Source organism: Cervus canadensis, chromosome 10, assembly GCF_019320065.1.
Source record: "Cervus canadensis isolate Bull #8, Minnesota chromosome 10, ASM1932006v1, whole genome shotgun sequence".
Lineage (NCBI taxonomy): Eukaryota > Metazoa > Chordata > Mammalia > Artiodactyla > Cervidae > Cervus > Cervus canadensis.
In genome coordinates this window covers 9,680,906-9,705,031 of record NC_057395.1, presented here as the reverse complement: position 1 = coordinate 9,705,031, position 24,126 = coordinate 9,680,906, and the positions used below count along the sequence as shown (strand labels likewise).

At 51.8% G+C, this 24,126-nt stretch overlaps 3 protein-coding genes across 24 annotated transcripts in view; 2 read left to right on the top strand and 1 right to left on the bottom strand.

The window, feature by feature from the left end:
- The window catches only part of LOC122447855 (ankyrin repeat domain-containing protein 26-like), a 933,540-nt gene that overhangs the window by 494,273 nt on the left and 415,141 nt on the right, over positions 1-24,126 (top strand). For 3 of the 22 annotated variants that reach the window (XR_006271421.1, XR_006271419.1, XR_006271416.1), the window contains exons 24-28: positions 8,606-8,702; positions 13,442-13,614; positions 14,112-14,178; positions 18,594-18,734; positions 22,411-22,924. The exons of 2 other annotated variants lie outside the window; for them this stretch is intronic. Coding sequence is in view for 8 of the 20 variants with exons in the window: in XM_043478538.1 (XP_043334473.1) it covers positions 8,606-8,702; positions 12,167-12,467; positions 13,442-13,484 (441 nt within the window). In the remaining 12 variants the exon portion in view is untranslated. 17 more of the 22 variants (XM_043478538.1, XM_043478537.1, XM_043478555.1 and 14 more) reach the window with 15 other exon arrangements.
- The window catches only part of LOC122447884 (POTE ankyrin domain family member A-like), a 312,070-nt gene that overhangs the window by 115,699 nt on the left and 172,245 nt on the right, over positions 1-24,126 (top strand). The window lies entirely within an intron of this gene.
- LOC122447887 (POTE ankyrin domain family member A-like) overlaps positions 1-24,126 on the bottom strand; it is a 44,717-nt gene that overhangs the window by 8,082 nt on the left and 12,509 nt on the right. The window lies entirely within an intron of this gene.

Here is a 24,126-nt window from a genome sequence, read left to right as displayed (position 1 = left end):
ATCACTCCCCACATTCGACGGCTCATGGAGGCCGGAATTCTCAGGCGATGCCGATCCCCTTGGAACACCCCCTTACTGCCGGTGAAGAAGCTAGGGGGGACAGATTACAGACCTGTCCAAGACCTGCGAGAAGTCAACAAACGGGTGAGTGACATACACCCAACTGTCCCTAACCCGTATACCCTCCTGAGCAGTTTACTGCCTGAGTACACTTGGTACACTGTGCTGGACTTGAAGGATGCCTTTTTCAGCCTACCCCTGGCAGTCCAGAGCCAAGAGATATTTGCCTTTGAGTGGACTGAGGAGGAGGGCCAACCAGTAGTACAATTAACTTGGACCCGCCTCCCACAGGGGTTCAAGAACTCCCCTACCTTGTTTAATGAGGCTCTGAGTGAGGACCTCTACGAATATCGGGCTTGCCACCCAGAGGTCATTCTGCTACAATATGTAGATGACCTTATGTTGGCTGGAACCACAGAGGAAGCTTGCAGCCGTGCCACTGGGGACCTATTACAGACCCTAGGCATCTTGGGGTATCGCGCTAGCGCAAAGAAGGCACAAATAGCCCGGCAAGAGGTCACCTATTTGGGGTATAAGATCAGGCAGGGGCAAAGGTGGCTAACCCAGGCCATGAAAGAAACAATATTGCAGATACCAGAGCCCAAAAACCCCCGCCAGGTGAGAGAGTTTCTGGGGACTGTTGGATATTGTAGACTGTGGATTATGGGGTTTGCTGAGAAGGCCCGGCCCTTATATGAGGGAAGTAAAGAGACCCCAAAGTGGACTTGGACTGAGCCAATGAAACAGGCTTTCCAGACACTCAGACGGGCCCTACTAGAAGCCCCAGCCCTTGCCCTGCCTAACCCAAATAAGCCATTCCAGCTGTTTATAGATGAAAAGCAAGGAATAGGAAAGGGGGTCTTGACTCAACAATGGGGACCATGGAAGCGGCCGGTAGCATACCTTTCGAAGCGATTAGACCCGGTGGCCGCTGGGTGGCCCCCTTGCCTTCGCATCATTGCAGCTACAGCCCTCCTCGTCCGCGACGCTGACAAGTTGACGTATGGACAGCAACTCTCGGTTTACACCCCCCACGCCGTGGAAGGGGTTTTAAAGCAGCCGCCGGGTAAGTGGATCTCCAATGCCCGCTTGACACACTACCAGGCCTTGCTGCTCGATGCCCCACGGGTGCGTTTTCAGACCCCTTGCTTCCTAAATCCGGCCACGCTCCTACCCAACCCAGAGAAGGACAGCCCTCTCCATGATTGCAGTGAGATACTGGCTGAGGCCCTGGCGGCACGAAAAGACTTAACTGATGTACCCCTAAGCAACAGTGAGCTAGTATGGTTCACCGATGGGAGCAGTTATGTGAAAGATGGGCAAAGGAAGGCGGGAGCAGCCATAGTTGATGATTCAGGGCAGACGATATGGGCTGAGACACTACCCCCAAACACTTCTGCACAAAAAGCAGAATTGATTGCCCTAATACAGGCTCTGGAGCAAGCCAAAGGGAAGAGAGTCACCATTTTTACTGACAGCCGATATGCTTTCAGCACTGCCCATATTCAAGGTCCCATATACCAAGAAAGGGGATTTCGGACAGCTGAGGGAAAAGAGGTCAAAAATCTGCCTGAGATTCGCAGGCTCTTGGAAGCTGTCCAACTACCCCGGGCAGTAGCTATAGTACATGTCCCCGGTCACCAGAAGGGAGAAGACCCTAAGGCGCTGGGCAATCGTGCTGCTGATGCGGCCGCTCGAGAAGCGGCTAGCCGGGACTATGCCGCCCCCATATTAGCCGTGGGACTTCCACCCCCTGGTATGGGGACCTTGCCACCAGTTCCCGAATATTCCCTCCCCGATCTCGCCTGGATCAACAAGGATACCACCCTCCAGAAAGATGACCAAGATGGATGGTACCGAGACCAAAACAACAACCTGATCTTGCCTGCCTCCCTGGGTCGTCACCTGTGTGAACACCTGCACACAACTACACACTTGGGAGAAAAAAAGACCCTAACACTTCTCCAGATGGCCTGCCTGAGGTTCCCTCGTCAAAATGTAACTGTACGAGAGATAATTCAAGCCTGCAAAGCGTGCCAGCTGATGAGGGCAGAGAAGAAGCAGCACTCGGGAACGAGGTACCGAGGGGAAAAGCCAGGGCAACATTGGGAGATAGATTTCACCGAGGTAAGGCCAGGCAAGTATGGGTACCGCTATCTGTTGGTACTGGTAGATACCTTCTCGGGGTGGGTGGAAGCTTTCCCCACTAAGGGAGAGACAGCAATAGTGGTTGCTAAAAAGATCTTAGAGGAGATAGTGCCTAGGTATGGGCTGCCAGTAACTATGGGCTCTGATAATGGACCTGCCTTTGTGAGCCAGATTGTACAAGGGCTGGCCCAAGCTCTGGGGACGAAATGGAAGTTACATTGCGAATATAATCCCCAGAGCTCAGGACAGGTTGAGAGAATGAATCGGACCCTAAAAGAAACTTTGACAAAGTTGGCAATAGAGACTGGCGGGGACTGGGTGACCCTCCTCCCCTTTGCACTCTTTCGGGCACGTAACACCCCTTATAAGCTGAATCTTACTCCTTTTGAGATTCTGTATGGAAGACCCCCTCCTGTGTATCCTATTTTCGAAGGAAAATATCTGCCACCCCCTACTTTGGGACAATTCCAGCAAACTCTGATAGCATTAAGTAAGGTGCATAACCATGTTTGGAAATTGATTCGAGAGATACATGAGGGCCAAAACAAGAGGGCCCTCCCCTCACATAATATTGGCCCAGGTGATTGGGTTTGGGTAAAACGACACCAATCTAAAGTATTAGAACCTAGATGGAAAGGCCCTTATGTTGTTCTCCTTACCACTCCTACCGCTGTCAAGGTCGACGGGATTGGACCCTGGGTTCATTGCAATCACGTGCGGCAAGCCACATCGGAAGAACAGGAAAAAGCGCGAGCAGAATGGAAGGCGAGTCCTCACCCGTCAAATCCTTTGAAACTGAAACTTGTCCGCTGGGAGACCTCCTAATTCTCCTGCTGATGGCAGCTCTCATCGACCCAGGAGCGACCAGTCATAACCCCCATCAACCTGCTAAGATCACATGGAAACTCAACGACGGGCAAACTCATGAGCTGCTCAATGAGACCTCAGGAATCCACCCTCCAAACACCTGGTGGCCGGACCTGAACTTCGACCTCTCAAGCCTCTTCGCAAAGCAGGACGGTCTCCATGATAAGTACTATAGGGATGGGATAAAAAACCATAGGTTGGGGTTTTGGGCTTGCCCGGGCTATGTAAAAAATAACTGGAAAACCTGTGGTGGCATAGAAAGCTATTATTGCAGGAGCTGGAGTTGTGTGACCTCTTGTGATGGACCCCAGAGGTGGGATGTCGGAAACAGAGATCTAGTTAGCTTCACCTTCAAGGACCGTAGACACCAGGGGCCTCAGGTACGAGTACGATTTAACCAGGAACGGGCGAAGAAAGAAAACCGCTGGACCTCAGGACTGACTTGGGGTTTTCAGCTCCACGTAAATTGGCCCGGCCCCTACCCAGGCGAGCTTTTAATCATTAAACAGGTTATTGAGCCGGTGCAGGTACATAGTTTAGGTCCCAATCTGGTCAAAGCATTACAGGGGCACAAGGCGACCCCCAAGCCAACCCCCTTCAGACCAAGCTTGCCAGGAACATTTAACATCTCCTCTACCCCTAGCCTCAGAGGCAAACTGACAGAAACCCCTGGCCCTCTGGCTGTTACCATTAGCTCAGCAATTCAGGACCCCCTATGGGCCTTAGTGAATGCAGCCTTTACGGTCTTAAACCATACCAACCCTAATGCAACCCAGTCCTGTTGGCTTTGTTATAATCTTCACCCCCCCTTCTATGAGGCCATAGGCCTCAATGTCTCTTACTACTTATCTTCAGGCCAGAACCCACCCCCATGCCGATGGGAAGAACGCAAGGTTGGTCTCACAATGAATGAAGTTTGGGGACAGGGACTCTGTTTGGGCACAGTGCCACGTGATAAAACTTCCCTCTGTGCCCGGACTATTAGTAACCTACGCTTATATGGCAAAAATTGGATTGTGCCAGAGGTTGGGGGCTGGTGGATTTGTTCACATACTGGGCTAACCCCATGTTTAAATGTGAAGGTTTTTAACCAGAGTCAAGAATTCTGTGTTCTGGTTGCTGTAATGCCAAAAATCTTATACCACTCTGAAGAGGTTATGTACTCACATTGGGACCGAGAATTGCCAAGACAAAAGAGAGAGCCAATCAGTGCGATCACCATGGCAGCCTTGTTCAGTCTTGGGCTGGCAGGAGCAGGGACAGGAATAGCTTCACTATCTCTGCAAGGCCAAGGGTTTTCTTCCCTACGAGCCGCCATAGATGAAGATATAACTCGCATAGAAGAATCAATCAGCCACTTAGAGAAGTCTCTGACTTCCTTGTCTGAGGTGGTCTTGCAGAATAGGAGAGGATTGGACTTGATTTTTCTCCAACAGGGTGGGGTCTGCGCGGCTCTGGGAGAAGAATGTTGTTTCTATGCAGACCATACAGGAGTGGTAAGAGAATCTATGGCAAAAGTAAGAGAAGGGCTGGCGCAACGAAAGAGGGAACGGGAGGCCCAGCAGGGATGGTTTGAGTCTTGGTTTCAACGCTCCCCCTGGCTGACCACCTTAGTTTCCACCCTCCTGGGCCCGCTTATAGTGCTATTATTAACACTCACATTTGGCCCTTGTATTTTAAACCGGCTAATGTCATTTATTAAAGAACGTCTAAATACCATTCAGATTATGGTATTGAGGCAGCAATATCAGATGGTAGCTCAGGATGAAGAGAAGGATTCCTCTACAGGAACAAGAAGACAGGGGGGAATGTGAGGCTGCCAGAGTTAATACCGTGACGGGCGGCCTGGACCTAAGTTTTAGCTTCCCCCGAAATGGTAAGATTCCCTACCCCCATCAGGTAACCTGGAGCCAGCCAATCAATATGCGCCCAGTAAGAACAAAGGGAGAGCTGAAAAGCCCGCGAAAGTCTGTACCGATAGAATTACTTTGCAAACATGTAACCAATCCGCTTAAGCCAGCTACTAACCGCTTTTGCATATCTTATAAATTTGTGTACCAAGCTTGAGCCAGGGCTTTTCTGACCCTGCACCACTGTGATGTTTGTGGCAGAAAGCCCTGGCTCGAGACAGTAATAAACTTCCCTTTTTGCGAGTTGTATTGTCTTGGTAGCCTTCTCTCTTCCCGCTCGGGGATTCGGACATCGGGCATAACAGTTCCATCCCTGGCTGGTGAACTAAGATGCCAAAGCCATGCGTGGTCGGCCAGAAAAAAAAAAAAAAAATCGGGTGTGATTTTGATCGCTCATGTCATAGCCCCTCTTGATGTCACCTAGAATTGTATTCGAGGGCTAGGTAAGTAAAAGGCACATTTGTGAAAATTAACACTGGTTAAAACAGCATAAACAGGTTATCTGCTTTCCTTGATGTGTTTTATTCTGGCCCTTTGTCCTTTTGTGAGCTGTGATGGGAGAGGACACAAACACAGTCAGATGGTATCAGATAAAACAGCAACACACTCAGCCATCAAATTCCCTCCTGTTTTGTTTTGTTTTGTTTTTTTGTCGGTAACCCTACACAGCCTGTGGGATCTTAGTTCCCCAACCAGGGATTGAAGCTGGGCTCTTGGCTGTGAGAGTGCAGAGGCCTAGCCACTGAGCCACCAGAGAATCCCCAAATCCCCACGTGTTTGATGGCTCAAAGGGAAGCTGGTAAGTATTATCAGAGACGCAAAGGAAATCTGAGACTGGATCAAACAAAATGGCCATTTCATTCTGCTCCCAGGTAGTCAAGGTTTTTGTTGTTGTTTTCTAACATGTACTTATTTAGCTTCAGCAGCCTTCCCTGCAACATGCGGGATCTTTAGTTGGGGCATTCGATCTCTTAGCTGCGGCATGTGAGATCTCGTTCCGTGACCAGCAGTGGAGCTGGGTCCCGTGCATTGGGAACTTGGAGTCTTAGCCATTGGACTACCAGGGAAGTCCCTCAACAAGTATTTTTGAGCACTTATTATGTGCTAGACAATATGTAGAAGCTCAGAAGGTGAAATGAAAGCAATACAATATCTCTGTCAAATGAAAGCTATGCAAGAATATTCTTTCTAGTATTGATCCACATGGCAAAAGTCTGGACACAGTCTTTTCAATTTAAGATTAGTTAAGGTCCAGATAGTCAAAGCAGTGGTTTTTCCAGCAGTCATGTAAGGATGTGAGAGTTGGATCATAAAGAAGGCTAAGTGGCAAAGAATTGGTGGTTTTGAATTGTGGTGCTGAAGATTTTTGAGGCAAAAGGAGATCGAACCAGTCAACCCTAAAGGAAATCAACCTTGAATAGTCATTGGAAGGACTGATGCTGAAGCTGAAGCTCCAATACTCTGGCCACTGATGGGAAGAGCCAACTCATTGGAAAAGACTCTGATGCTAGGAATGATTCAGGGTAGGGAGGAGAAGGGGACAACAGAGAATGAGATGGTTGGATGGCATCAGCGATAGGACATGAACTTTGGAAAACTCTGGGAGATGGTGAGGGACAGGGGAGGCCTGGTGTGTTGCAGTCCATGGGGTCGCAAAAAGTTGGACATGACTTGTGACTGAACAACAATAAATTAATAGATCCACCTGATGAAATTGATGCATCATCGTAAAAAAGAAGTTTGAGACATTGTTATACTAGCAGTTTAGCAAATTCAAACCCACCTTCCAGTGAGAGCTACTAGAATGGTCAGTCCATACAACACAAGGAAGAGTAGTCCCCACTCGCCACAAATAGACAAAGCCTGCAGCAACGAAGACCCAACACAGCCAAAAATAAATAGATTTTTTTTTTTTTTGGAAGAAAAAAGGTGAAAGAATGTCTCCTTGAGAAGGTGAATTCTGCTCAGTTTTGAAGGATATAGAGACCAACACATCCAGTAGACCTTTGTTGAGTATTTACAATGTGTCAGCCGTGAGACCACATGCTAGTTGGGGAGCCAGAAGATAAACACACATATAAGTAGTCCACCTTCAGGTCTGATAGTGTATAACCCAGGCAGGAGACGTTCCACAGCCAACAGCTGCATTTAGTGCTCAGAGGCCGCAGTAGAAATGTGCTCATTCAAGTTCTGTGCCAGGTGTGGGAAGCATGCTTGGAACTAGAGCCCCAGGCCTGCTTCTCTAGCACATACCGGTGACGTTTTGACCTACAAGTATCTCCTGCGTTGATTTCTTTCTGTGTGACGTCAGGTGAAGCACAGGCAGAGAAAAGAGTTGGGAAGTGTGCAGCTCACTGAACATCCATTGAAAGCAGCCCTGGGCCCCCAGCATCCCTCCTCAAGTGCCCCTGGGGTCCCTCTGGCTCTGAGAGTTGCCACTATCTTCATGAGAACAGCAGAGATTTGTTTGCCTGTTTCTGAACTTCATACAGGTGGATATATATACAGCGCATGCTCAGTGCATGCTCTGGTTCTTTTACTCGGTAACATGTCTGCAGTCTGTATTCAGAGAGTGCAGGTCAGTGTCCATCTATTGTGTCTGTCAGTGTTTTTTGTTTCCCCTGTTGTCGTCTTTCATTGTCTGACTGGATTACAGTTTATTTACCCATTTTCTTTAAGTACTTCTGGATCATTTCCAATATTCTTTTAATAAATTATGTTTTTGCTGAAAAAAGAAAGTGAAATGAAAACATTTCAGACAATCACACTGAAAGAGGTTAGCACCAGCATACTTAAGCAAAACGTAAGTCTCAAAGATCTATTTCAGATAGATGGAAAACTATCCCAGGCAGAAGGTCGGAAATGAAGGAAGAAACGAAAAACAAAGTGGCAAATATTTGAATAATTCTAAATGAACCTTGGCTATATAAAACAAAAATATCTTGTACAGAGTTAATATAAATGATAACACAGACACAAATTATCAGACGTGCTTTGTGTAGTCCCTGAAGAGGGTAAAACTTTTAAGCTCCATAAGAAAGCGAGTCTCTAGGGTAAAAAGCATTAGTGAACTGAAGTGGGTCAGCATTGTATAGTGACAAAAGATTCAATTTGCCAAGAGGATATAAATGTATATTCTGTGACCCAGCAATCCCATTCTTAGGTGCGTATACTCCAGAGAAACTCTTAGGACATATGTGTGAGTGTTCAGAGCTTTTTTTTCCCCCCAGTGTAGGGGCGGGGGATTTAATCAGGAAAGGAACCTTGGTGGAGGACTAGCCTAGGTGCTGGCATGTTCTCTTTCTTAGTGGGTAGTGAAGGCATGGATATTTATGTGCTAATGTTTGTGGTCATCAGACGCCTCTTTTCTGCACTGTTTTCTAACTATTTTATCTAATTCCCTTTGATGGCGTTGTTGATAGTGTTTTTTGGTGAACGGCTTATGATTCACTCTTAATTGGTTAAAAGGTTTTTAAAACCTCAAGTAAATATTTGAAAAAACAAATGTCCCCAGTGCTGAAGGCAACATAAGATCTTCCATCTGAGAAAACCCCAAAGGCCAGTGTACTATGTATATGGCCTGTTGAAAGCAGTGTTGACCGCTTTTCTCAAAATCACAGGTTAACTTCGAGGAATTTAAGGACGGTTTCATGGCTGTGTTGTCATCACAGGCTGGTCTTGCCTCCTCAGATGAAGACAGTGGGCCTTTGGAGTCAGGTAAGAGGCCTTTCTGGTCTTTTTTACATCTCTTTCCATCACTCTGTGTCTTCTAGAATATGATGTTGTACCTGAACAATGCAGCAGGTCTATGTTCCCCAGCTGCGTGGACTGGGACCATGGACTGCAGCACTTGGGTTTTTTTCTTCTTTGGCTTCCTTATTTGTGAAATGGTTCTGCAAGGGGAAAACTCTTGTATTTTCGTCTGCACTGCACAAAATCCTCTGAATACCCTGGCACTTCTGGTCACTAGATCTGTGTAGTTTCCCCCGCACCAGGCCATTGTGCAACACCAGCTGGGTGTCCTACAGTTCAACTCCATTCTGACACCATCCCCCTGGACACAGCTTCAGACCCCACAGGCTAAGACAGCAATGCCTTCAGACAGCAATCTCAAGTCCAGCTTGTCTCCTTTGCTTCTGACCCACTGCTAAAGATCAGAGGCGCCCACGGCCTCCTCAGGTTCAATTAATTTGCTAGAGCAGCTCAAGGAAACCCATTACTGGATCAGCAGTTTATTGCAAAGGATGTAACTCAGGGTGAGAGGTGCATGGGCTGTGGGAAGAGGCTCAGAGCCCTCATACCCTCTCTGGGCCTCAGTCTTCTCTGGTCTCCCCATGTTCAGCAACCCAGAAGGTCTCTGAATGCTGTCCTTTTGGGGTTTATGGAGGTTTCGTTACAGAGTCATGACTGATCCAGTGATGGGGCATCAGTGATTGAATTCAACATCCAGCCTCTGAGCTCTCTAGATGTCAGGGGAAGGGCTGAAAGTTCCAATCTCTAATCACATCCTTGGTTTCCCTGGTAACCAGCCCTTGTCAAGGTGTGGTTCTCAAAGTCACCTGATCAGCATAAACTTGGGTGTGGTTGCTGTTATCACTTAGGAAATTGGAGGGTTTTAGAAGCTGTGCAAGGAATGGGAGGAAGACCAAATTCATGTTTATTCGAAGTCACAATCTCAGGAATGTCAAGTAATATGTAGTGCGGTCCTTACAGTGTAGGGTGTAGACAAGATAAAGTGGGTGTGGACAGGTGGAAGAATTTGATCATCCAAAGCGCAGTGCAGGTGTAAGGTGCTGGCCAGGCTGGGAGGCTGGTGGAGCAAGCAGGATGCCAGCAGCTGAGGCAGCCCTCCGCCTGTCTTCTATCTCAGACAATAGTGCTCTGTGCTCCTCCAACTTCTTAGACCCTGGTTTCCGGTAGGACCCGTAAAACAAAGGTAATATTTCAAAACAAGTGAAGAGGGGCTTTGATACTTGTCAGGAGGTGGAGGTAGAATTCTGGAGAGAGGCCCGCCTGGAGTTGTGGCCTGTGGGTCCACTGGGAAGGTGATGGCGGACGTGCTCCTTAGAAGATGGGCCAACTCCTTGGCTGGCAGCGCCTGCCATGCTCTGGCCGGATGACCCGTCGAGGCTGCATGTGAGGAGTGCTGGGAGGGAGAGTGCAGTGGCCAGCGGGTCCGTTCCTCCCTCACGGTCCGTTCCTCCCCTTGGTCAGGGGCCTTGGTCAGGAGCAGGTGCGTGACTGGGGCAGCGGGTGCCATTGGGAGGTTTGGGGCTTTGTACCTTTCATGTAGATTCCAGTGAGCCCCCCCCAGCGCCCCCCACCCCTGAAATTCTGTGGCTGATCGTTCCCATTACTCAGGTGAGGTTTTCTAGTCTGGAGCTAGGCCCTTGGGGAAGCACTTGTGGCCTCCCCTGGGGCTGAAATCGGTTGGTGTCCCACAGCCTGCTGCTGGAGCCACGTAGGAGCTCTGACCTGGGGGAGAGGAGGCTGATGGGGCAGGAGTCTGATAAGGGGGCGGAGTCAGAACGGGGGTGGAGTCTGATAAGGGGGCGGAGTCTGCCCGGGGGAGGAGTCTGACAGGGTAGAGGAGCCTGACCGGGGAGGAGCCTGATACAGTGGTGGAGTCTGACCAGGGGGAGGAGCCTGACGGGGGAGTTGTCTGATAAGGGGGTTGGGCGTGACGGGGTCGGGGGTGTGCAGAGGGAGTCTGACTTGGGGAGTAGTCTGACCAGGGGTAGGAGCCAGCTTGTCAGCGGCCGCCCTGGGACCTCAAGGGTCCGGTCATTGGTTGCTTTGTCTCAGGTTTCTCTTCCCTGAGGTGGGAAGAAGGCCACTTGCCTTTCCCGACTTGGGGTGTGATCGTGTGACCCTGGGCATGAAGGTGCCTGAGAAAGGCCACGCCCGTGTCATCGCTCCCTTTTCTGTGCTGGAACTCCTGTGAGTCCTCAACTTGTGTCCTCTTCATGACTGGTGCTTTTCTCTGCCAACCCCCGTTTTGTTTTGTGTTGTTTTTCTCTTTCAATTTTCAGAGCTTTCCTCAATTACCCAGTCAGTGGGTGGGTCAGTCATAGGCCTGCCTGAGGTGGCTCGGCCAGGGCTGGTGCACAGGGGCGGCCCCTGTTGTGAGAGCCCAGTGAGCCCTGCCCCTGCCCTCCGGGGCTGTGTGCTTCCCATGCGGGCCACCCTCGCTGTCTCCCCCATGGGCTTCATCCCTGCCTCCCCGGCCAATCCACAGCATCCCTCTCTCCGACTTTCTAATCTGCCTGCTGGTCCTTCCCAGCGGCTCATGCCACGATTGGAAACATGTGCTTTGATTCTCCAGGAATGTGCGTGGCACCCTGGGGCCAAATGGCTGGGGTTTTGAAGAACATTCTGCTTCTCAGTCGTTCTGCTCCTTCAGTGAAGGCCATCACAGAACACGTAACCAAAAAAGATTTTTTGTTTTTTGCTTGTTTAATCTTTTGGCCATGCCTCTCAGCATGCTGAGAGCATTCTGGTCCTATGAATAAATATGCACACACAGGAGACACAAGGCTCGGTTGACCTTGTGGTCTGCCGGACGTCTGGGCAGCGGCTGGGGACTGGCCGTGACCCCCAGAGCTTCCCACTGAGAGGCCACAGCTCTGTGCTCTGTGGGTGGTGAGACGCTGCCCCCTCCTGGCCTGATTTGCTGCTTGGACAGGTTCCTGGGGACCCTTTTCCCCCTGGTGGAGGGAGGAGGTGACACTTTCGGAGAACATTATTAACCGGTCCTTATGTGTGTGATTTCTGGGCGTCTCGTTGCTCTGAGGAAAGTGCTGAGCAGCGGAAACGATGAAGAAAGGGGTACCATATCAAGGGCAGGTGGGCCTCCAGACGCAGACCCGGGGTTCTCAGGAGGGGAGAGGCAGGAGCCCATTGAGGCCAAGGGCGCAGACGTGGTGCTGGGTCACGACCTCCAGTGAGGGTGAGTTGTTGAGCCCCAGGCGGGGGTCCGCATGCTTTCAGGCGCAGCTGGTTTCCCGAGTGTGTCCCCGCTGCCCACTCCCACCTGACATGGCCTTTCTCTTCCCGCTGCTCCCCGCTCAGAAACCAGCCACAGCCCGTGTGTAGACAGAAACCAGAGCAGGTGCGGAGCCTGCATGCAGGCCCCTGCTCCCTGCATGGGGTGCTCAAGCCTTCCATTTGCTCCCTGTCAGTGGGAACACCCCCTGTTCTCCAGCAGCCCCAGGAGTTCCGACATGGGGAGAGTGTACAGGGCCGGACCCTGCCCATGATAACCTCACAGGGTCCGGGAACGTGGTCATCCTGCCCTAGATGTCCTCTGTCACATGGAACTCAGCATCTTCTTCCCAAGACTCCTTCCTTGTCCTCAGTTTCTGTGCATTGCTGGCATCACTGTTTCTCCTGGAGGCCCGGTTGGACCCAGCATCCTCCTCTGATGCTCCCAAGGTCAGAGGCTGCGGGCCAGTTTCGGGTGAGGAGGAGAGAGACGAGGTGGTACTTGGTCCCTGGGACCATGACCCACCTGTGTGAAACGGTCTGTTTTCCTGGCCTGGCCTTGCTTCCTGGGACCCTTTGCCTTTCTCTCCAGCTGGCCCCTTCTGAGTGCTTCCCTTCGAACCCACGTTCTCTCCTGGTCACAGCCCAGGCCGCACCCCCACTCCCCAGTCTCTCTGGCCACTCAGATTCCTGCAGAGGCAGTGTCATTTCTTCTCTACTTGCGGAGTCCCCATTGCTCCGCAGATGTGGGCAGGTAAGAACGGAAGGAGGAAGTCCAGGGGTGTATTAGGGCTTGAGGGAGCCTCCTGAATCCCTAGCCGAAGTCTACACCTGCCGCTGCACCCGACTTTCGACCCATGTGGAGTCTGAGCCTTCCTGACTGTGCTGAGTTCCTTGCCTCTGTGTCCTGTCCAGGTGGGGTCCTGTAGTGGGGTGGGGTCAAGTGGGTGGGAAATGACCTTCTGGTCACTAGAGCACTTCGATTATTGTAGGGTTATTTCTTTGTGTAAAAAGTGCTCGGGTCTGGTGCACTGGGAAGACCCAGAGGAATCGGGTGGAGAGGGAGGTGGAAGAGGGGATCGGGATGGGGAATACATGTAAATCCATGGCTGAATCATGTCCATGTATGGCAAAAACCACTACCATGCTATAAAGTAATTAGCCTCCAACTAATAAAAATAAATGAAAAAAAATAAAGAACTAAATTTTTTAATTAGTTTTCTATCACATAGCAAAAGCATATTTTGCTTGGAAACACTGAAGCAACACCGAGCGTTTAGGATGGAAAGTCCTGTCTCCTAGCCTGGCTGTCTCAGCCCCAGGCCCACGTTGGCCCTTCCCTGTGTTCTTCTGGCGTTTTCTCTGTCTGTCCCCGAGAGCCACATGGCACCTCCGAATCTGCATCTTCGTAAGCACAAGTGGGCCCAGAGTCTGTTTTAAAGAGCCCCACACACCTCCCATTTTCTTTCCAGTTGCCTCCCGGGCTGTGCCCTCAAAGGCCATGAGCAGCTCTAAGTGGTCCGGCCGTCGGAGCCAGCCCGAGCCCTGTGGCGCTGCAGGTGGAGCCCCAGGTTTACCGGAGCAGCCGGTCACCCGCAGTGTGAGGAGCCAGCTCTGCCACTCCGCGTCCCTGGAAGGCGTGGAGGTGGGTGGACCCCCCCTGGGCACCTCCCCCAGTCACTGCTCACATGACATGGCACAGGAGGATGGGAGAGGGCATCTCATCGCTGGAAGAGGGGCTACTTGGGGACCTACATTCGGTGTTTAGGTGTCTCTGGATCTCCCTGTCTGCAGGGCAGTTCTGGCCACGGAACATCCTCCTTCAAAAACGGGGACCTCGGAGGATCCCCTCTTGACCACCACCCTCCCCTGGCCCTGCAGGAGGAGGGAAGGTTATTCGGCTGAGTACAGAAAAAGCAGGTGTGCCACAGCCACGGTCACCCGCGTCCAGCACTTGGACCAAGGCTCACCCTATACAACTTGGCCGGCTCGTGATGGATGCCTCCAGGGCCCTCACTGAGACTCCTTGAGCTGTCCACTGCGGGAGCCTTTGGGCCTTCGTGTCAGAAAGGACATCCACGGGGCAGATCCTCCCCCTACGGGTTAATTGTGGCTGACATCCTTCTCTTTCTGTTTTTCCAGCGTCTCAAGTCTGATGAAGAAGCCGACAGTGCGAAGGAGCCTCAGAATGAATTCTTTGAAGTCCAAGGTAAAGCCTGGCCTTGTGGTGAATGCCCCCTTTGGTCAGTGCTGGGCTGTCAGACAGCAGGCTGCCAGCGAAGGAGAATTTCCTGAGAGGTGCCCGGTGTGGGTGGTCTCTCTTGAGATTCCTGAGGTCAGACCCTTGGGCAGGGACTGCTGGCTAAGAGAGCAGCTAATTGGTTGGCTAGGGTCACAGTGATCCTCGTGACCAGCAGGCATGGGCCAGGGGACTCCTTCCTAATGTGCCGGGCCTGGGCCAGCAGTCTCCCCACTCACCAGAGGCCCTGACTGTGCCCCACGTGGAGGGCGAGATGCAGCTCTGGTCCTGGGAAGCTGGCAGAGCTCCCGGAAGGCAGTCACAGGTGTGCTCAGCAACGCTGGGTGCACCAGCAGGTGGGTGTGCGGGCTCCTTAAGGATGCCTCTCACCAGAGTGAGTCACAGGGCAGAATGTGCAGGACCGCGGCTCCAGCGGGAGGCCAGAACTGACCTGGGGCTTCTCCTGAGTGAGAGGTCTGCACTGGTGCTGAGCACCGTCCAGACTGTGGTCCTCAGGGCCGAGGCTGTTGTTGGCTCAGCGCTGAGCGTGGGGACGTCAGGCGAATGAACCACGTGTCTGTGCTACTGGATGCAGCAGATGGACCTCTCTGTGTCCAAAAATCACTTTCTAAAGTAACTGGACTCAGAGTAAATCTAGGGGACAAGAGGAAGGGTTCTGGGGAGGTTCTTCACTGAGTGATTTTGGGCCCTCTGCCCAGAAACAGGTTGGGTGCTTCTTTCCTTCCAGGTTAGAACTGACACTCGTGCACAGACACTAACGTCAGACCTTACAGGACTTACTCACCTTCTCTGCCAGACCTGAGAACACACCCTGGTTTCAGAATTGCTTTTCCCTTTTTTTGGTTCCTGCCTTTATTTATTTATTTATTTTTAAAATTAAAGTGTATTTATTTGGCTGTCAGATCTCAGCTGTAGCCTGCAGGATCTTCATACATCATTTGGGACCTTTCATCACAGTGCACAGGTTTCTCTCTAGTTGCAGGGCACAGGCTTAGTTGCTCCACAGCACGTGGAATCTGAATTCCCTGAGCAAGGATCGAACCTGAGTCCCCTGCATTGCAAAGTAGATTCTTAACCACGGGACCATCAGAGAAGTCCAAGTTTTTCCATTTTTACCTAGAACGTTCAGATGTTTTTAGCTGGAAGGGGTCTTGGAAGTGTCCTTCCACTTGTGTTTTCCTCAAGCTGATACACAGCGTCATTCATGAGCAAGGACGCCTAGCATTCCTGAGGAAAGAACTTTCTGATTATTGGTTGTGTTATCACAGTAAATGCCAAGATGACTCCGGCTCCAGACCACTGACCGAGAGGCGGGGTCTGGTCAGGTGCAGCGGACCCTGGTCCTGTGTCGGGCAGGGTGGTGCAGTCTGGGCGTGGAGGGAGCTCTGCTTTGAAGCCTTGCTTATCTAAAGAGAGCTCTTTGTGGGCACCCCAAGGTCTGTCCTCTCCCAAAGGGTGTTTCTGTGGCCAAGCTTCAGAAACCTCAGTAAGCCACCTGGCTAACCTAGAAAGGCTATGAAACCTGGCCGTCTGTCACCTGGACTCGCTGCTGAGTCTGCATCTCAAAGACACTTATGGCTCCTGATGTGAGGTGGTATGGAAACAGCCCACCTTGGAGTGTTTTTGCTGGGAAGAAAAAAGAAAGAAAATAGATAACACTCAACCTCCATCCAAACTAGCTTTCGGTGCTAAGTTCCAGTTTACAGGAGATGTTAGGGATGGAGGTCCAGGAGGACAGAGACTGGGGGGCGGGTGGGAGGTGATCCAGCAACTCTGGGGGAGTAACCACACACACTGGGAAGATTCTGCATTGATGCTGAGTTGAAGAAACCAGCTGTCGGGAGGCTTGGGAGAGAACTGGGACGTCGTTGTTGGGTTGTAGGGCCATCGTCACACTGGGGTCAGGAGTGCATACGAAACACTCAGGGGTGAGAACATGGCAGCTGGGATTTGCCTTCAAATACTTGGGCCAGGGACTTCTGCGGTGATTTATTGTTTAGGACTCCGCACTCCCATTGCAGAGGCCCCGGTTTCCATCCCTGGAGATGGAGAACTGGAGCCCCCATGCTGTAACACCAACCTCAGAGTGGAGGGGGCCGCTGCTCCTCCTTGTTCTGGTTCCCAACAGCAAATGCGTGTCCCAGGGCCTTCCCTGGGGCGGGAAGCACAGCTTCCTGGCCTCACCTCAGCCTCACCAGTCAGCTTTCCGGCTGAGGGGTTTTTCTGCCCTTGTCTCCTGCCCTGAATCCTGAGGACATGAGCCCTCCACTCAGGCCCCCCCGCCTCTTCTGAAGCCCATCTTGGGTTTCTCTGCACAGACTGGGTTTCCCTCGGCTGGCGTGTGCCTTCCCAGGCCCACCTTCTGGGAGGACAGGCGAGAAGCCATTGCTTGTTCAGAGAGAGGTTACCTTGGGTGGCCCCGCATCTGCGTCCCCCCGCACGGCCTCAGGCAGACGGCCCTGAGCCGTGTGCTCCGGTCGTCTCCGTGGAGCCTGCAGACCCCGCAGGTCCTCCTGGCACCCTGTTCCCTGCTGCAGGAGTCAGAGGGAGGCCGTGCCCGCCGAGCACCGATGGTGAGGTCACAGAACGTGCGTGAGGAGGCCGCGGTCCTCATGGCGCTGGTGCCCGCGTGCAGGTCCTGGAGGAGAGTGTCGGCCAGACCACCCCGTCGTCCCTCGTGTCCCGAGTGCTCAGGCCCCTGCCTCTTCTGCAGCATGGATGATGGCAGCGGGTTCTCCTTCCCAGAGCAGATCATCTCCTTGTGGGCCCAGGAGGGCGTTCACAATGGCAGGGAGGTCCTGCAGGTGGCGGCCGGTCTTGCAGCTGCCCCAGCAGAGGCGTCTGGGCGGGGGAATTAGGGGGAGATACTGCCCATGAGGGAGGTTGGACAGAGAACCTCGCAGACACATGCCCCATGGAAAGAAGGCCCATCATCCTCGCTTTTTGCTTTATTTTTTGATCTCGGTATGTAGGACATCTTAACTTAGAAACATAATAAGTAAATAGCAGAGAAAGCCCGCAGCCTGAAACAAATCCCTTTGAGGATAGGTTTCAGTATCTCAGACTCACCCCGCAGTGCGTGTTGGCCTCCGAGCCGATCCTCGGCAGCCTTGGCCTGCTACCCCAGGAGCTGAGCTTCTGCCAGTAAGAGCCCCGCTGTGGGTGATGGGGCGTGGGGTGTGACTGGCCAGGCTGGCCTCCTCGCCCAGGGCGCGGGCAGCCAGCAGGATGAGAAAGGATGCTTCCAGCACGGTCACAAAGCACTACATAGCGATTGGGCCAAGAATGCGTTCCGTTTTAATTGGGTTTGGCTCCAGTTGAGCAGGATATTCAGGCCATCCTTCTACTGAACCGGTTGGCATAGAGATTGTTATTGTGTTTTAATTGATGCTCTGAAACTACAGAAAAGGTTGGCAGTAATTCCGGTCTCAATCCTCAAGACTTTGCATCTCGTTAGGTACTGACAGATGAGACATGTGATGTCAGGCAACTCTGCAGAGGGGCCCAGAGGAAGACTGCTTTGGGAGGATGAGGAAGGGAGACAAGCTTGGTGCTTCTCCAGTGGGAGAAACAGGCACCCGGATAGCCGGTGGACTGAGCCTCAGGCAGGGCCTGGGGTGACCGGACAGAGACAGGCGTCGCTTCTGCTCTGGGCAACTCCCTGGCACTTAGTCAGGTGCCAGGCTACAGGTGGCAAGGCTGTGACCGGGCAGGATAATGGGTGGCCAGCCTTCTCCCCTTCATGCGTCCAGTCCCAGGTTGGGTGCTGGGGATCCCTGGGTCCGAGGCCCAGCTGCAGGCAAGACGGAGCGAGGATAATTTCCCACCTCTTCTAAGGCCGTCTGGAGAAGTGAACAGTGCCCGCCCCGGGCTCAAACCTCCTGGTTCAGAAACCTGATAGAAACCCCATTGCAGGCCAGTTGGCTTCTTGCTGTATGTACTTCTGTAAAAGAGACTCAATAACTGCAGAAACCATCCTGGTAGGTGGAGGGTCAGGCTTCCCAGGTGGCCCTAGTGGTAAAGAACCCACTTGCCAATGCAAGAGGCGTGAGAAATGCGAGTTCGATCCCTGTGTCAGGAAGATCCTCTGGAGGAGGGCATGACAGCCCACTCTAGTATTCCTGCCTGGAGAATCCAATGGACAGAGGAGCCCGGGGGTCTCAGTCCATAGGATTGCGTAGAATCGGACAGGATTGCGTAGAATCGGACACGACTGCAGTGACTTGGCACGCACGCACAGGAGGTGGGTGAGAGCCCAGCGCCAGCCACTGCTCAGCACTCTTAGGCCAGCTGAGTTTGTTCCTTCAGACCAGCTCACTAGGCCCAGAGCAGTGTCCCCAGTGATCCCTCCCTCCTTCCTGCAGGGCGCAGGTGGAGCAGATGGCCAGGGAGCGAGATAAGGCGAGACAAGACCTGGAGAAAGCTGAGCAGAGGAACCTGGAGTTTGTGAAAGAGATGGATGACCTCCATTCTGCCCTGGAGCATCTCGCGGAGGAGAAGGTCAGGTAGGTCTTGCCGGGGTCCTGGCCCAGGGTGGATGGTGCACACAGGCTGCTGCCAGCTGAGGCCCTGCTGTCTCACCTGAGCCCACAGCAGGAAGCCCGCAGACTAGGCATCACCCATGCAGTGGGCTGAGTGGACTCCCGCAGAGTCAGCCCGGCTGGTGGCGGGCAGCCTGATTGCACACGCCCTTCCTCTGCAGCCAGTGCTGCCCTCCCAACGTGCCCACAAGATAATGGTGACTGATTTCAGGCCATCAGTCAGGGAGCTGAGAATGGATTTGCGTTGGTCTCAGCCTGGTTGACCTGATTTTCCCGACCACCCCGAAGGGACTCGGTGAAGTTCTTTCTGCATCGGAGAACCGGAGACTCGCTATCTCCATCCAAGAATCTGGTTGGGGGACACAAGGCCTCGAGGGCCATGTAGGTGTTTGAGTTTTGCTCCATCATTAACACAGTATAGGCAGTACACTTTTAGAAATAGTGTTTGCAGTTGTGTTAGGTTACTTTAACAGAAAAGTATTAAGGGATACATGTTCATTGTAGAAAACTTAGAAAATACACACACAAGGAAAAATATAAACAAACATTTCACGTCCACAGATGTTATCACCCCTAACACTTGTCCTGAGTCCCTCGTTTCTTCCTGTCCACGTGGTTGCTTTCAGAGAGGTCTCGTTGCTGTGATGTTGCATATGTTTTCTGAGCACCTGTCATGTGGCTCTGGCATATGTTACTGCACCTTTCCCCTTTCAAGAGGGAAGTAATATGATCAAGTTTGTAAAACTCGCCCCAAGATGTGCAGGCTATTAACGCTCATCAAACTGTTCCCCTGAGTGACAGCTGCCCTTGCGCCCCAAAGCTCTGCGGTGAGTCTGAGGGAGGCCGAGCCAATCATTTCTGGTTCGGACCACGGTCAACTGATTGTGGACCCAGCTAGGCTCTGCCAAAAGAAGAGTTTCCACTCATCTTCAGCCTAGATATACTGGGTTTGAGAATCCTGTTAAGCAACTGTTTTAGTGATGTTGTTGTTCAGTCGGTCATGTCCGAGTCTTTCTGACCCCATGGACTACAGCACACAAGGCTTCCCTGTTCTCTACCATCTCCTGGAGTTTGGTCAAACTCACGTCGATTGAGTCAGTGATGCCATCCAACCATCTTGCCCTCTGTCATCCCCTTCTCCTCCTGCCTTCCGTCTTTCCCAGCATCAGGGTCTTTTCCAGTGAGTTGGCTCTTTGCATCAGGTGGCCAAAGTGTTGGAGCTTCAGCTTCAGCATCAGTCCTTCCAATGAATATTCAGGACTGATTTCCTTTAGGATGGACTGGTTGCATCTCCTTGCTGTCCATGGGACTCTCAAGCATCTTCTCCAACAGCACAGTTCAAAAGCATCAATTCTTTGGCACTCAGCTTTCTTTATGGTCCGGCTCTCGCATCCTTGCGTGACTAGTGGAAAAACCATAGCTTTGACTAGATGGACCTTTGTCAGCAAAGTGATGTCTCTGCTTCTAATATGCTGTCTAGTTTGGTCATAGCTTTTCTTACAAGGATCAAGTATCATTTAATTTCATGGCTGCATTCACCATCTGCAGTGATTTTTGGAGCCCAAGAAAATAAAGTCTGTCACTGTTTCCATTGTTGCCCTGTCTGTTTGTCATGAAGTGATGCGACTGGATGCCATGGTATTAGTTTTCTGAATGTTGAGTTTTAAGCCAGCTTTTTCACTGTTCTCTTTCACTTTCATCGAGAGGTTCTTTAGATCCTCTTTGCTTTCTGCCATAAAGGTGGTGTCATCCGCATATCTGAGGTTATTGATATTTTCCCCGGCCATCTTGAGTCCATCTTGTGCTTCATCCAGCCTGGCATTTGACATGATATACTCTTGATATAAGTTAAAGAAGCAGGGTGACATTATACAGTGTTGACATACTCCTTTCCCAATTGCAAACCAGTCTGTTGTTTCATATCTAGTTCTCTCTTTTGCTTCTTGAAACCTGCATACAGGTTTCACAGGAGGCAGGTAAGCTGGCTTGGTATTCCCATCTGTCTAAGAACTTTGCACAGTTTGTTGTGGTCTCCACAGTCAGAGGGTTTAGTATAGTCAATGAAGCAGAAGTATATGTTGTTTGTGGAATTCTCTAGCTTTTTCTGTGACCCAGTGGATGTTGGCAATTTGATCTCTGGTTCCTCTACCTTTTCTAAATCCAGCTTGTACATCTGGAAGTTCTCGGTTGGCATACTGTTGAAGCCTAGCTTGAATGATTTTGAGCATTACTTTGCTAGCATGTGAAATGGAGTTTTGTGGTAGTTCGAACATTCGTTGGGATTGAAACACAGGGAAATAAAATCTGTCAGTATTTCCATTTTTTCTCCTTCCATTTGCCATGAAGTGATGGGACTCGATGCTGTGATCTTAGTTTTTTGAACGTTGAGTTTCAAGCCAACTTTTCACTCTCCTCCTTGACCATCATCAAGAGGCTCTTTAGTTCCCCTTTGCTTTCTACCGTTAGAGTGGTAACATCTGTATATCTGAGGTTGCTGGTATATCGCACTCGGCATTGGGAACTTGGTTGTTCCCACCTGACAGACAGGTGACCTGCAGTGTTGTGGGGCAGCGGAGGCCTCATGAGCTGCCCCCGTCGGGGCTGGCGGAGGTGACCTCACACAGACAAGGGAGCCAGCGGGTCCCTCGGCCCATGGGGCGAGCTAGCAGGTGACCTCTGGGTGGGTCTCTGGCACCCCTTGGCCATTCAACCTTCTCCACGTCATCAAAAACTGCACCAGTAAATAAAGGCAGCATCAGGGCCCCTGGTGACTGAAGGTGCAGAGAAGCCAGCCTCCACCACAAGCCTTGGAAAACCAGCACACAGCGAATCCCAAGGCAGACAGAAGACAGGGCGGGGGCCCTTCCCCTCAGACGCTGCAGTGATCTTTTGCAACAACCAGTCCAATCAGCAGGGAAAACAGTGCCAAATCTTAGTTTATCACGAAAGCTAGTGGAGCTGAGCTATTTAAAATCCTAAAAGATGATGCTGTTAAAGTGCTGCACTCAATATGCCAGCAAATTTGGAAAACTCAGCAATGGCCACAGGACTGGAAGAGGTCATTTTTCATTTTAATCCCAAAGGAGGGCAATGCCAAAGAATGTTCACACTATTGCACAGTTGCACATATTCCACATGTTAGCAAGGTAATGCTCAAAATCCTTCAAGCTAGGCTTCAACAGTACATAAACCAAGAACTTCCAGATGTCCAAACTGGATTTAGAAAAGGCAGAGGACCTAGAGATCAAACTACCAACATCCACTCAATCATCGAAAAAGCAAGAGAATTCCAGAAAAACATCTACTTCTGCTTCATTGACTACGTTAAAAGTCTTTGACTATGTGGATCACAAGAAACTGGAAAATTTTTCAAGAGATGGGAATATCAGAGCACCTCACCTGCCTCCTGAAAAACCTGTATGTGGGTCAAGAAGCAACAGAACCGGATATGGAACAACAGGCTAGTTCAAAACTGGGAAAGGACTACATCAAGGCTGTATTTTGCCACCTTGCATATCTAACTTATACGTAGAGTATTTCATCCAAAAGGCCGAGTGCGCTGACGGGAGACCCCGGGGAGGGAGAGGCGCAGGTGGCGCCCCCGGGGAGCCTGATGCACCGTGAGCCGTGTGCCTTGCGGGCGCCTGGAGCAGGGCTACACGGGGAGGCTGATCCTCCCGTGGTCCGAGGTGGAGGTGGAACGCTCGAGTTCTGGGAGCCAGCCAAGTGGCAGAGGGCCGGGCTGGAGGAAGACCTGCGGCACCTGCAGGCTGAGGAGACCGGCCTCCGTGAGAAGCTGACCCTGACCCTGAAGGTAGGGGGTTCAGGGTGCTGCGGGGTCCCTCCTCAGGGCCCCCCAGCTGAAAAGATGGAGGCCACATTGCCCGAAGGTGCCTTCTTCACACCCACCCCTTCCTGGGCCAGGACTGAACCCTCCCCGTGGCCCTGGGAGCTTGACACTAAAGAACGTTTTCTGCAGCCACAGAGAGAGCCCATTGCTCAGCCGCAGCGGAAGCGTCCTGGCTTCTCCAGGAGAGTGCAGCCCTCCTCTGCAGCTGTGTGGGCTGCAGGATGGGGGCCGCGCCTGCCTTCTGATTGTTTCCTGTGTCTGTGGAAACCACCTTCCAGGTTTTCCAGTGATCACGTTAAAAAAGGTAAAAAGAAGTAGGTGACATTAATTTTAATAACATTTTATTTACTCCATTACTTTCACAGTGTCATCATTTCAACATGTAATCAATATAATCACATTTTAAGTGGGAGATTTTGCATCCCTCTTTGGGAACCTGGTCTTTAAGATCATTGTAGCGTATATGCTGCACACCTTGATCCAGACTGACCACGTCAGAGATGCTCGGTGGCCTGTGTGGGGTCACTGTGCGGCGGGGCGCCGGGGCGCACACACCCGCCGCCCCACGGGCCTCCCTGCAGCTCTCGCGTCCTGGCCTTGCCCTTTCCCCCGGGACAGAGGTGCTCGCTCTGGGGAGATTGCGTGTTTGCTCAGCAGTTTCTGAAGGAGGTTCAGTGACCCTAGTAAACATGCGCTTCCTCTAAGATCTGCAGGGCCTGTCCCTTCTCCCACGTGGCCTAGAGCCGTCGGTTAGATGCTCCTCCTCCCAGGGCGGGTGTGGACACAGGCCAGGCACTGGCCCTCAGGGAGTTCAGAAAGAACTGACAAGAGCTGCCTGCAGAGGAAACTCAGATTAAAAAATCAGAGAGGAGGGACTGCCCTGGTGGCCCAGTGGTTAAGACTGCACTCCCGATGCAGGGGACACGGGTGTGATCTCTGGTTGGAGAACTAGGATCCTGCAGACTGCATGGCGCAGCCCCCAAAAAAGGAAAATCAGAGGGGGATGTGGGGCCTTGAGGCTGCACGTGGTGTTGGCTGCTTTGGCCTCCCTCAGAGGCAGGGTCCCGGGGGAAGGAGCCAGCTGGAAGTGGCATCGCATGTGGCGTCCTCCAGGTCGGGTGACCACGGCCCACCCGAGGCGGGGGGAGGAGCACGTGGACCGACCGTCACGGGCGCACGTGGTGCTCGGGTCGAGGGACCACCTGGGAGAGCGGACTGGGAACGCCGCCCTTCCTGGTCCTATACAAGACGGGTACCAAGTGGGCTTGTTGAGTTACATTGCATTCTTTGGGTGGATAAACGATGTTTGTTACAGACGCGACCCTACCTCTTTTATTTTTCCCTCTGTGCTATGCAGCTTGCAGGATCTTAGTTCCCTAACCAGGGAGCAAACCCGCATCCCCTGCAGGGAAAGCACTCAGTCCTAACCGCTGCACCGCCAGGAAGGTCCCAGAGACCCTTCCTGTTAAGCCTCATGTCCCCCCAAACCTCCCCTACCCCTTATGA